Genomic DNA, 14,349 nt, shown 5'->3' with positions numbered 1-14,349 from the left:
CGCATTTTAGCTTTCGTGACCAGAGCTGCTGTGAACATCGGCGTGCAGATATCTCTGACTCGCGGCGGTGAGCATTTTTTTTTCATAGGCCTGTTGCCTCTTTATAGGGCTTCTTTAGACAAATGGCTAGTCGAGTCCTTTGCCAGTTTCTGAATTGGATTGTTTTATTGTTTTATTGTTTTATTGTTTTATTTATTTATTTAGAGTAGAGTGGACACATAATATCACATTGCTTTCAGGTATAGCACATAGTGATTTGCCAAAAGCTTATACGTGACGGTGTGCTCACCACGGTGTGACCGCCATCTGTCACTCTTCAACATTATTACAGTATCACTGCCTCTATTCCATATGCCGTGCCTTTTGGTCCCAGGACTTATTCCCTCCATAACGGGAAGCCTGTGTCTCCCACTCCCCTTCCCCCATTTTGCCCACCCCCCCCCTTCCCTCTGGCAATCATCACTTTGTTCTCTGTATTCTAGGTCTGATTCTGCTTCCTGTTTGTTTATCCATTTGGTTTTTAGATTCCGCGTAGGCGTGAAATCATGTGGTATTTGTCTTTCTCAGTTTGACTTATTTTACTTAGCATAATACGCTCTAGACCCACCCAGGTGGTCACAAATGGCACAAACTCCTCCTTCTTTAATGGTCGCATAATATTGCACACCTGTGTGCCACATCTTCCCTTTTTTGTAATGTCTATTTATTTTTGAGGGAGAGAGGAAGAGAGAGAGAGAGAGAGAGCGCCCAGCATGGGCAGAGAGGGAGAGAGGGAGACAGAGGATCCAAAGCGGGTTCTGCACTGACAGCAGAGAGCCCGATGTGGGGCTCGGATTCATGAACCATGAGATCATGACCTGAGCCAGATTCAGATGCTTAACCGACTGAGCCACCCAGGCACCCGCCCCTGTAGTACATCTTCCTTATCCATTCGTCTATCAATAGATGCTTAGGTTTCTTCCATGTCTTGGCTATTATAAATAATGCTACAATAAACATAGAGGTGTGTGCATCTTTTTAAGTTAGCATTTTCATTTTCCCTTGGTAAATACCCAGGAGTAGAATTATTGGGTCATATGCTATTTCTATTTTTAATGTTTTGGGGAACCTCCGTACTGTTTTCCACAGTGGCTGCACCATTTTGCATTCCTACCAACGTGCGTGAGGGCTCCTTTTTCTCCACATTCTTGTCAACGCTCGTTCTTTCTTATCCTTTTTATTTTAGTCATTCTGACAGGTGTGAGGTGATATCTCACTGTGATTTTGATTTGCATCAAGATCCCAACAGTGATGTTGAGCCCTTTTTCATGAGTCTGTTGGCCATCTGTATGTCCTCTTTGGAAAAGTGTCTATTCAGGTCCCCTGTCCATTTTTTAATTGGGTTGTTGAGTTGTATAAGCTCTTTATATATTTTGGATATTTACCCTTACTGGATAAATCATTTGCAAAGGTCTTCTCCCATTTAGTAGGTTGCCTTTTTGTTTTGTTGATGGTTTTCTTCACTGTGCAAAAGTTTTTATTTTGATGTACTCCTGATAATTTATCTTTGCTTTTTTTTTCTCCTTGCCTCAGGAGACATCTAGAAAAATATTGACAAAAATATTACACTCATTCATGATAAAAACTCTTAACAAAGGGGATTTAGAAGGAAATACCTCAACGTATTAAAGGCCATATACGAAAAGCCCACAGCTAACATCATACTCAGTGGAGGGGAAACTGAGAGCTTTTCCTCTAAGATCAGGAAGAAGACAAAGATGTTCACTCTTGGCACTTTTATTCAACATAATACTGGAAGTTCCAGCCATGGCAGTGAGACAAGAGAAAAGGAATGAGTCATCCATATTGTTAAAGAAGTTAAATTGCCACTATTTGTAGATGACATGAAACGATACACACAAAATCCTAAAGACTCTACCAAAAAACTACCAGAAGTAATAGATAAGTTCAGTAAATGTGCAGGACACAAAATTAATACCCACCAATTGGTAGCATTTTAATACACTAATAATGAAGTAACAGAAAGAGAAACTAAGGAAACAACTCCATTTACAATTACACTTAAAAGAATAAAATGCCTAGGAATAAGTTTAATCACAGAGGTGAAAGACCTATACTCTGAAAACTACAAGCATTGATGAAAGAAATCGAAGATGATACAAATGGAAAGATATTCCATGCTCATGGACTGGAAGAATTAATATTGTTAAAATGTCCATACTACCCAAAGCAATCTATGGATTCAATGCAATCCCCATCAAAATACCAACAGCATTTTTCACAGAACAAGAACAAATAACACGAAACCTTGTGTGGAACCACAAAAGACCCTGAAGAGTCAAAGCAATCTTGAGAAAGAAGAACAAAGCTGGAAGTATTGCAATTTCAGATTTTAAAATATGCTACAAAGCTGTAGTAATCAAAGCACCATGGCACTGGGGCACAAATAGACACACAGACCAATGGAACAGGATAGAGAGCCCAGAAATAAATCCATGCTTATCTGGTGAATTAATCTGTGGCAAAAGAGGCAAGAATATACAATGGGTGAAAAACAGTCTCTTCAATAAGTGGCGTTGGGAAAACCGGACAGCTACGCGTAAAAGAATGAAACTGGACCACTTTCTAACACCATACCCCAAAATAAACTCAAAATGGATCAAAAACCTAAATGTGAGACTTAAAACCATAAAATTCTAGAAGAGAACACGGATAGTAATTTCTCTGACATTGGCTGTTTGGTTTTTTTGTTTTTAAGTTTTAGGAGTTTTCCATATGTTCTGATTAATCCCTTATCAGATACATGATTTCTGATATATAAGGGGCACCTGGCTGGCTGAGTCAGTGAAGCATGCGACTCTTGGTCTCGGGTTTGAGTTTGAGCCCCATGTTGGGTATAAATATTACTTAAAAATAAAATCATAGAAAAATATGTATATGATATATACATATATAAAATAAATACATATACATATATATATATATATATATATGTAAATATTTCCCCCCATTCTGTGAGTTGCCTTTTGGCTCCACTGATAATGTCTTTTAATGTACAAAATTTAAAAATTTTCATGAAGTCCAATTTGTCTCTTTTTAATTTTGTTCTCTGTGCCTTTCACATCACATGCAAGAAATCATTGCCAAATCTAACGTTGTGAAGTTTTTGTCCTATGTTTTCTTCTAAGAGTTTTGTTGTTTTAGATCTTACCTTTATGTCTTTGATCTTTTTTGAGCTATTTTTTTGTGTGTGTGTGGTGTCAAGTAAGGATTTACCTTTATTCTTAGTGCTGGGAAAATTGGGGATATCCAGTTTCCCCAGCACCATTGTTGAAAACACTGCCATAAGGCTGTATATTTTTGGTCCACACTGGTAGTGGTGAAAATTCAAATCCCACACTGTCATCAAGGCAGGCCTGGATTCACAAATTATCAGGGAAGACTGGATTTTTACCCAGAGTCCGAACTAAGTTTCCTACTTATCTTCCTCCACCAACAGACAGATTCTGATTTCTTCTTCACCCTTTCATTGGTAGCACTTGGGGAGTCCCAGATTCATGGAGGCATCTTGGCATAAGCCCACTGCCTTTTTTCCCTCATGACTCCCTTATACTTATTAAGGCCCAAGATTCTAGTTTTTACAGAGATTAGCAAATGCTCTTGGCCCACAATGGCTTCAAGCTAGTTTCCTACTCTCTGTCTTTTTTGATCACTATTGATTTTCAGACCCTGGAGATTTTCCTGTCTTTTGTGCCAGTTTAGCTGTACGTTTTAAAAGAATTTGTTCTGATTTACCCAGCATTTCTAGATATTTTACTCCCTCCCAAATTTTCCAGAAGCAGAAATTCTTGTTCATATTTCTATTCTTTCTTGCTCAATAGTGACATTTAAAGCTCTCTAGTTGTTATTGTTTTCTGAGAATTGGTCGGAACAAATCTTATGAAATCCTATTAATGGATGCATTTATACACTTATTCGGGAGAATTTTAATTGCCACTTCGTGAGAGTTTTTGTTTAAATGTTTGTTACTAGATTTTTGTTGCCCTGTGTTTGATTTATGAAACCTGAAATATATTCAGTTCTTGTAAAGATTCCATGGCTGTTTGCAAAGAGTAAGTAATCTTTGTTCACATTCTAAAAAGTAAAATATAGCTGATAAAAGTAACATTATTTCCTCATTCCTTAATTTAAACCCTGTTACCTTTCAGCCTTCCCTAGAGTCCCGCCTCTTTTGCTTCCCACTGGAATTTCAGGATAGAATGTAGTAGAACTTTGAAACTGTTTCTGAAAATTTAGAACTTGTTTCCAAAAAAAAAAAAATACTGTTAATGATAATTAGCTCTCATCTTCTCCATATACTTAGGTGGTGAAGATATTTTTATGACAGAAGAACAGAAGAAATACTATAATGCAATGAAAAAATTAGGATCCAAAAAACCTCAAAAGCCCATTCCGAGGCCTCTGGTGAGAGCAATTGATTTGTTCTAAACACATAGATCTATTAAGTAGTCTTGAGCTCAGATGTCTACTGTGCCATTCTTCTTTATTTACTAAGTTTACACACATTATCTAAGAACTCCATAAAAACCCAGATACACTAGTGTCTTTAAGGAAATGAGACATTCAAATTCAATAATAAGAACGTGGGCAAAAAACCTTTCATTTGCTTTTTGGTAAGTACACAATAGGTGTTTAGTATATGCTCATTGCAATGATGTGAACTTAACAGTTTAAATCTTTTTTTCTTTTTTAATTTTAAATTCCAGTGTAGTTAACGCACAGTGTTATATTAGTTTCAGGTGTAGAGTATAGTGATTCAACACTTCCGTACATCACTTGGTGATGATCGCGACAAGTGCACTCCCCCCCCTTTTTTTTGTACGTTTATTTCTTGAGAGAGAGAGAGAGAGAGAGAGAGAGAGAACACAAGTGGGGGAGGGGCAGAGAGAGAGAGGGGGAGAGAGAGAATCCCAAGCAGGCTCCACACTATCATTGCAGAACCCAACGCGGGGCTCAAACTCACGAACCGTGAGACGGTGACCTGAGCCGAAATCAAGAGGTGGACGCTTAACTGACTGAGCCACCCAGGCGCCCCACGACAAGTGCACTCCTTAATCTTCATCACTTATATTTCACCCCTCCCCCTACACAGCTCCCCCTGGTAATCCTCAGTGTGTTCTCTGCAGTTAAGAGTCTGTTTCTTGGTTTGTCTCTCTCTCTCTCTCTCTCTCTCTCTCTCTCTCTTTCTTTTCCTCTCTTTGCTCGTTGGTTTTGTATCTTGAATTCCCCACGCAAGTGTGATCCTATGGTGTTTGTCTTTCTCTGACTGACTTATTTCACTTGGCCCTAGCTCCCTCCATGTTGTTGCAAGTAGCAAAATTTCATTCTTTTTATGGCTGAGTGATATTCCATTGTGTATATCCATCTTTGCCCATTCATTAGTTGATGGACACTTGGGACTGTTCCCATAATTTGGCTATTGTAGATAGGCTGTTATAAATATCAGGGTGGATGTATCCCCCCCAAATTAGTATTTTTATGTTCTTTGGGCAAATATCTAGGAGTGCGATTGTGGGTCCTTAAGGTAGTTCTACTTTTAAGTGTTTGAGGAACTCCATAGTGTTTTCCACAATGGCTGCCCCGGTTTGCATTCACACCAACAGGGCAAGAGGGTTCCTTTTTCTCCACGTCCTTACCAACACCTGTTGTTTCTTACGTTGTTAATTCCGCCCACCGTGACAAGTGTGAGGTGATTTCTCCCTGTAGTTTTGACTAAATCTTGACCAGTTTAAAATGTATTTATACTATCCTTGACCGGTCTTTTCTGGTGTGAAGTCTAGGCCATGCCTACTGGCTTCTGCCTCACCAGCATTTACCACGAAGTTTCTGTGTCGGGAGTTGACACACCTTTTTCCGCAAAGGGTCAGATAGTAAATATTTCAGGCTTTGCGGGCTGCGTGGTCTCCACTCTGGCATTAGCACAAAGGCAGCCGTAGACAGTATTGAACTAATGGTCATAAAGCATGGCTGTGTTCTAGGGCAACTTGATTTATAGACACTGAAACTTGGATTTCTTTAATTTTCACATGCTGACATTTTATTTTTCTCGTGAGTTTTCCCCCAAACATTAAAAAAAATGTGACACCCATTCTGAGCTCCCAGGCGACACAAAAACCAACTGTGGGCCAGATCTGACCCCTGCTCTCTGTGAATCGTGCTTTCTCAGGTAGTCTGGGGCTGTCTCAGGCTTGCAGCTTGATTGAGGCTCTGGAATTGGGGCACACCAGATTAAAAAGGGATGGCTAGCCATAGTTAGCAGCTCTGACAAGTGAGTTTCAAGGTAGGGAGGGGGCTGAAAAGTTCAGGAAGGCAATATGGAAGAGGGGCTTGATATCTGCATCATGTAGAGGACATAGAGACTTTCACTCGAACACAAGACCCCAAATTATCAAAGGTATGTTTCGTTTACTGCTATTCCCGTGACGCAGAATAGAGCCTGGCACAGCGTGTATTGTCCGTAACCATTAGCTGAGTGAGAGGTTATGTTCGAGGGTCCACACAGAGTCCACCCCACTAGGATTAAATATTTGCGTTGCACTAAAAATACCTGTGAGTGTTCGGGCAAATGGTTTAGAATTTATACCAGGAAGAATTTTTCACCGGGAGGTTAATGATATAACTATATTTGAGGAGGTTAATGATATAACTATATTTGAGGAGGTTGTCATTTGACCTCGAGCCAACAAAAAAGACAGAGAGAATTTTTATTCGCCCGTGGGTGTTGTGCAACCGCTGATTCGGGACTGGTTGGTCCTAGGTTTGAAATTAACTGGAAGACTCAAGAGACACAATATGTTCCCACGTATTTACCCGTCGACCTCGTAAAGGGTATGAAGCAAGCAAGGCAGCACACAGCCAGACAGATGTTGCAAGGGCACAGATGCAGCTTCTAGGCCTTTCTGCTGCCCTGGGCATGCTAGGCTGCAAGCGCTGAGCTTCCGGTGGGCACGAGCTACTTTACCCCAGGGAAGCTGCCACCTCCGTGCTTGAACCATGTCTTATGGCGTTTGTGTCCCATGGATTGTCTGCGGGTAGGTGTCACCCCGTAACCCCCTGTGTAGCTGCAGCTTACCAGTCATAGCTTCACACCGAGCGATTCCAACAACCGAGTATCATTTCCCCAGTTAACGCATCACGTTTACGTTAACTTCTATGTTCCAGACAGCAGTCTTGCAAGAGGTAAATACATACTCCCCGATGTCCCTGAATTTAAGACTTTACATCAGATGTTAGCACTTAACTTGCAACTTGATCTCCCTGCTGACATTAAAAAAGCATTTTTTAAAAATGCTTATTTAGTTTTGAGAGCGAGAGAGACAGACAGAGCACAAGTGGGGGAGGGGCAGAGAGCGAGGGAGACACAGAATCCGAAGCAGGCTCCAGGCTCTGAGCTGTCAGCACAGAGCCCGACGTGGGGCTCGAACCCACAAACTGTGAAATCATGACCCATGCTGAAGTCTGGCCCTCAACCAACTGAGCCACCCAGGCGCCCCTCCTACTGACTTTTTTTAATCTCTAAAATCTAAATATTATCTTTGGAACAGATGAATAACAATTGCATGGGGGGAAAATCTAACTGTTTTTACCTGAGCAGTGATGCATTTTCTTTTTAACAGTAGAGGAAGGGATCTGGAGTCATTTCTGATTCTTCCTGAACCATCCACACAGTGGCGGGGGGTGGGGGGGAGAGGGGGGCTCCATTACCGGTTTAAAAATGATACCGAGGTGCAGGATTCATTGTACATTCTAATGCTTTTTTGTACATGCAAATGCTTTTTCATATCTGCCAACTTAGCTACCTTGTATTCTTGATCTCCTCTGTTTGTCAGAGTTGAACTCTTAGGCCTAGGCTTACCCTCCCTCACTCTTAATTCTTGCCACTCACTGGGCTTCCCCGGACAGCGCCCTTAAAAGTACCTTTTCTCCAGTTCCTTTCTGACTTCCCAGATGCATTCTCCCATAGCAAATGCAATTGACTTTCAAGTTTCTCCTCCAGACTCCTTTAATGATTCTGGGACAAAATTTGGAAGACACCAACTTACGTGTAGTATCCCTCCAGTGCTGTCCCTAACCCCTCTCCTCATTGCTCTCGCCCTTCCTGACTGATACCGTTCACTCTCATGGTTTTAAGTCATGTCGGCACTGGTGCCCTTGAACTCCACATCTGCGTTCCAGCTCTGTACCTGAGCTCCGTACCCATACCGTTACCTGCCCAGGGCCCTCGGATGCCTCACTGGTGCCTCAAACTCAGTGTTCTCAGGACACAGCTTATCATCTCCCTCCGAAATTCCGCATTGTCTGCTCTGTGGCTGGCCGACCGGTTCCACCAGCCTGAGATGATAGCCTCAGCTTATCATTTTCCCCCCGCAGCCACCACCATGAAAACACTCTCCGGCTCCTTCTGCATTTACTTCCCTCCTAGCTCTTCGACCTAAATGCTTATATCTCTCACAAGCCACCATCATCTTTTGCCTGATTACCGTAACAGATGCTAGGGTTCTAACGATGATTCTTAGGGGTTTAGGAGTTTTCCAAGTAGACTGGCGTGTGTATATTTTGATTGGATGATAATATAAAATACCTTAACATATACATATATTATAAAACAATCAATTTATAGTCAAGCATACCATGCAATATTAGTGTCTGAGTTTGTGTTCAAGAATAGCTTTCCACTAAGAGCAAAATAGTGCTTCACAGTCGTTAGATTACGGAAAATATAGTGGAATAGTTGAGTCATATCACTGCGAGTGGTGGGTTAGGTGTGCAAACTTGAGCTAGATAGAACCTGTACCAGAGCAACTGTGCATCGGATGGCCATCTGTGTACCAGCCAACTGTGCAAGTTCACCATCAGTAATAAAATGAAATCATTTTTCCATTTCTGTTTTTAGTAATCATTGCCTCACAATACCATTTACGTAGCCTTATTTTCAAGTGAGCCACATGTGGAAAATTGGCATTCAAGAACTGCTCGCATACAGAGTTTGGGTTAAGTACAAGGTCTGACTATTCTGAATTAATGGACGGAGCCTTGGGGATGTGAATTCCATTTTGTCCAGCATACTTATGTGAGCAGGTGTTATTGAAGTCAAAGTAAAGAAACAGATGAAGTATAGAGACCAAAGGTCATCTTTTTGTCATTAAATCCAACATGAGCTGTTCTATTTCAGCAAAACATCATCCATCATATCAAAGTTATGCTGTTACTAAGAATTTTTAATTTTTTGTGTTTTAAAATGGAATTAAAGCTGTAAGCCTACAGCTTAAAGGCAGTCATGTAATTAAATTTAAATGAACATGTATATGCAAGAATTTCTTGTTTAAAAAGGGTGTTCATTTTTCAAGAAACTGCTTTAATTGTAAGGGAGGACAGATTCTGTCGTGTGTGTCTTCCTTATGTACGTGACTTCGTTCTTACAATGCAAAATGATCTAAGATTTATTTTTTTTTCCCCCTCTCAGAATAAATGCCAGGGTCTCGCGTTCGACCTGGTCACAAACCAGGTCTTTGACGTCATCATCATCATCCTCATTTTCCTCAACATGGTTATCATGATGGCTGAATCAAATAGCCATCCCGAAGACACAAAAGCCATCCTTGAGGATCTCAACCTGGCCTTTGTGGTCATCTTTACAATTGAGTGTCTCATCAAAATCTTTGCTTTGAGGCAATACTACTTCACCAATGGCTGGAACTTATTCGACTGTGTGATCGTGGTTCTCTCTATTGTTAGTAAGTAAAATCAGAAGCCAGAGGGGCCTTCATCTGAGAGCTAGAAGTAAATCCTATCATTTGGTAGCGTGTCCAGACTATCCGCAACGCAACAAATTAGGCTTAACGTGGATTCTGAAAAAATAGGTGTACTGATGCCATTCTCTCCTGGGAAGTTGCTAGGAGATACGGAGCAATTTTCATTCTCTTGACTGTTTACATGAGTGAAATAGAGAGTCCAATAAATGTGCGGATCCATTTATTCAGTGGAGAGAGACAAAGTTAAGATGACCTTAAAGTGTCTGTGGGGGTACCTGGTACAGTCACATAGTTGAGCCAAAGCTCTACCTTTCCTGTGCAACTATAAGCTCTCGTCAGCATCTTTTAGTTTGAAGGATTTGGCACTTAGTTCCCACGGTTTTCCTTAGTTCAAAATCCATGTGGATATCAGATCACAATTACTGTATCCCTGGGACATTCCTAGGCCCTCTCTCACCTCCTATACAGGGCCTCCATGGCTTCCGAATTGGGCTTCCAAGAGTGTGTCCTAAAGATAAGCAGAGCTTTCTCTTTGTTCTGAATCCCACGTTAACCTAAACCACAGCATGAACGATGCTTGTCTCTACTGCTTGGACCCCATTCACCAACCAGCCTTACTCTATAATCAGTATATTTTTCTTAACATAGGCAGGATTACCTATAAGATTTATGGAAGAAGAATACAGAAAAAAAAAGAGCTGTTGCTGTATACCTTTTATAACACACATACATACACACACGCATCAACTTTGAAATTCAATTCTTCATGGCTAAACCGTGAGAGTTAACACTCTGGGTTTTTGCAGTTTGCTTTTAACTAAACCGATAATTTGACTTTTTATAATTGTGTGCAACCACCCAGAGGCCATTCTCGTAGTTCAAAAAGCAATGAAGATAATGAAAACTGATTTCACAAGTGGGAGCTTTTGTGCTCCTTCAGAAAGGATGCGTTAAACAGATACGCGAGATCAAAATATTTTGGTTCCTGTCACTACGGCAGCAATGCCGATGTTTCCAAGAACGAGAAAACGGTACAGATGATAGTCTGTTCTGGCTTCTAAGCCACGAAACTTATGTAGACAAAGTTTAGCGATAGATCCTTCCACACGCCTGCAGTGAAATGGATCGCTTATCTTCGTCAATCAATTCCAGTCCCAAGTCCCGGTGAAACTGACAGCAACAGCAAACCCAGAAAACCGTGGTAAGGATGGGTCTGGAGCCCGTCCTCCAATACGTAGAGAGCAGCTCATCTATCCCACCCCTTACTGAGCTCCTTCCAGGCAGTGCCAGCCATTGTGTAGTTTGTGGGAATATCTCTTACTTCTGTCCTTGGAACAACCGCTAGGCAATTCGAACAGACCCCAGCAGAGCACTGTATTGCATTTTGCTCCGGTGGATGAGAAAATGCGTGCGCTGAGCCAAATCCCACTCGCCGACGTGGGCAGCATTTTATCTGCCTTTGCCAGTAGATAGATATGCCACCCAACACTAAGCTTCTACGCTTTCTCAAGCTCTTTCCTAAGCTTTCAGATAAATGCAAAATGAGTGCGAGTCAAAGTGAATCTCTCTAGGAGTTAACGAGGCAGGCGACGTATTGAGACTTACTCACCTTAAAGAGTCAGAAACCGAGAAATGAGCTGCACACCAAATCTCATGGTACACGGAATTGAGCTCAGATAAAGGACGGATTACTGTTGGCTCGATTAGTCAGAGAAATATTCGTGGAGGAGGTGGCCTTAAAGGGTGGACCTCCTCCAGTTGTTGCTAAATTGGAACTTAATAAATTCCACATCTACCAGCGTTGGCTGCAAAATTAACACGTGAATTTAACTTCATTGGCACAACAGGGCAGTTGGTGAAGATTATCCACCACTTCTCTTTAGTCATTAGGCGATAGCAGACAATTCTGGCTGCCCACCACCCCTAATGACCTCAGAGGACCCCCCAGAGCAAGGCCAAGGCCATATCTACACAGGGTAAGCAGGTTCCAGCCGCTCTATAATATTTAGGCCAAAATGTGAGCTGTTTCAAATCCTGTATCATTTCCTTGCAGAGCAGGCGATGAGAGAACAGGATGACATTTTAGGGCAAATATTCAGCTGTTTGCGGAAACCTCTGCTCGAGGTGCTCTTTTGGGGGGTGTCTACAGCAATACGGAAAGTATCTCTAGTCCCTCAAGCTTTTTGAGCAGACCCCAGGAGTCCTTCCTTGGGATGAGCATATTGACAAATATGAGACGCCCATGGCAGCTTCCGCCCAGATTTGAGCCTCCCAACACCTTCTCCCTCCAGCCCTGTCATCACCTGTAGCAGGCTGTGCTCACATTCCCCTACACAAATAGGAACTGGCCTTTTTAAGGAGTTTTGGGGTTAGGGTTTCCACAGTTTCTGATGACAGCTCAGGTTCAAGCCAACCTTCGGTAACAGACCTTTCTCCCTGCGCTCTAATCTGAAGGACTCCATCCTTAGTTTATCTGTTTTCCATCTGTTTTCCACTTCCATTTCCAACAAATATGGAAAACTATTTATCCCGTGAATGACTTTCAATACCCGGCACAGAAAATGTACTTCGAGTGTATGAGATAACTCACAAAATAGCCTTTTATAAACTGCATTCTCTTTCCATTCCTTGGGTGCCTTCAATATTTTAGATCATCTCCTATTCCATCCAAAGTCCCATCTTAAAGTTGTACGGTGCTTGGAAATTATTTTCCAAGTTAAGGCACAGATAGATATTGCCCTGATATTGGTAAGTGTGCGGTGCGTAAATTGCGAAGTACCGAGAAAAGTCGGTCACGCTAAGATTCCAAGGCAGGAGCGACAAGCTGGATCTGAAAGCAGTGTGCCTGCTGGAAATTAATCGACCTATCTCCTTCTCCTAAGGTGCCATGGTTTCTGCCTTGGAGAACCAGCAGCACATTCCCTTCCCTCCAACGCTCTTCAGAGTTGTGCGCTTGGCTCGGATTGGTCGGATCCTGAGACTTGTTCGGGCAGCACGAGGAATTAGAACCCTCCTTTTTGCTCTGATGATGTCCCTTCCCTCTCTATTCAACATCGGTCTTCTGCTTTTTCTGGTTATGTTTATCTATGCCATTTTTGGTATGAACTGCTTTTGCAAAGTGAAGGAAGGGTTTGGAATTGATGACATATTCAACTTCAAGACTTTTGTTGGCAGCATACTCTGTCTCTTCCAGATCACCACCTCGGCAGGCTGGGATGCCCTCCTCAGGCCCATGCTGCAATCAAACGATTCATGCAACCCCAACTTAGACAGCCGTCACCTCCCTGCCATAGCCATAGCCTACTTTGTTAGTTACATCATCATTTCCTTCCTCATTGTTGTCAACATGTACATTGCTGTGATCTTAGAGAACTTCAATACTGCCACTGAAGAAAGCGAGGACCCTTTGGGTGAAGATGACTTTGAAATATTCTATGAAGTCTGGGAAAAGTTTGACCCAGAAGCAACACAGTTTATCAAGTATCCTGCCCTTTCTGACTTTGCCGATGCCCTTCCTGAGCCTTTACGGGTGGCAAAGCCAAACAGATTTCAGTTCCTAGTGATGGACTTGCCCATGGTGAGTGGAGATCGCCTCCACTGCCTGGATATTCTCTTCGCGTTCACCACCAGGGTACTTGGTGACTCCAGCGGCCTGGACAGCATGAAAGCAATGATGGAGGAGAAGTTCATGGAGGCCAACCCTTCCAAGAAGTTGTATGAACCCATAGTCACCACCACCAAGAGGAAGGAAGAGGAAAGATGTGCTGCTGTTATTCAAAAGGCCTTTCGAAAATACAAGCTGAAGATGTCCATGTGTGCCTTAGAAGACGGGCCTCGTTCACCACTCCAGACACTCTGCAATGGAGACCTCTCCAGCTCCGGGGTGGCCGAGGGCAAGGTCCACTACGACTGAGCCCCTACCTCCACCCTTACCTCACAGCCTCACCACCTTGCCTCCGGCCTCTCAGCTCCAGGGGTCCACAGCTCGGTGTGTGAACAAGCAACTGACTCCCCAAAATAGCCATCCCATTTCTTTTTCTGCCTAAAAGAAGTGATATGTCAATGTTTGTTTCAAACGGTTCTTACAGAGATAGACGATAAGGCTGCCTGACTATGAACCACTGGCAGTATCTTAGCCAGGAAGACACTAGAAGGGCTGTAGAGGACACACCAATGTTAGGATTGAAACACAGTTCAAATCATGGAGAAAAAAAAGAATAAACAAAACAAAAACCACATTAAAACTGTAGATGGTGTTTTTCCATATTGTTTCTAAGCACATTGTTCAATACCTTCGTTCAGTGTTTTCCCCAATGCAAGTATGTGGCTTATCCCATATAACTCCTTTGCATGACGAGTAAAAATTCAAAACCTGCCAATAAATAAATAACCTATTGCAGATACTTTTTTACCAGCCATTAGTATTTTGGTTTTGTTTTGAACCTAAGGCATGATCTTGACTTCTCAGTTCCCACCCTATCTTTCACCAGCTGCAATCTCCGTTATATACATTTCGAAAAAATAAATAAACAAACAA

The 14,349-nt window shown here is 42.1% G+C and overlaps 1 protein-coding gene across 1 annotated transcript in view; it reads left to right on the top strand.

Annotated features, from left to right (window-relative positions):
• The window catches only part of SCN11A (sodium voltage-gated channel alpha subunit 11), an 86,490-nt gene extending 72,434 nt beyond the window's left edge, over window positions 1-14,056 (top strand). Inside the window, exons 24-26 of the mRNA XM_058729449.1 lie at window positions 4,360-4,464; window positions 9,524-9,794; window positions 12,695-14,056. Coding sequence (XP_058585432.1) covers window positions 4,360-4,464; window positions 9,524-9,794; window positions 12,695-13,725 — 1,407 coding nt within the window. The 3' untranslated portion in view covers window positions 13,726-14,056. The remainder of the gene's footprint in view (window positions 1-4,359; window positions 4,465-9,523; window positions 9,795-12,694) is intronic.
• The last annotated feature ends 293 nt before the right edge of the window (window positions 14,057-14,349 follow it).

The sequence above is a fragment of the Neofelis nebulosa genome, chromosome 5, assembly GCF_028018385.1.
Source record: "Neofelis nebulosa isolate mNeoNeb1 chromosome 5, mNeoNeb1.pri, whole genome shotgun sequence".
Classification (NCBI taxonomy): domain Eukaryota; kingdom Metazoa; phylum Chordata; class Mammalia; order Carnivora; family Felidae; genus Neofelis; species Neofelis nebulosa.
Note: the sequence above shows the minus strand (reverse complement) of the source record. Positions and strands in the feature narration are given on the sequence as shown.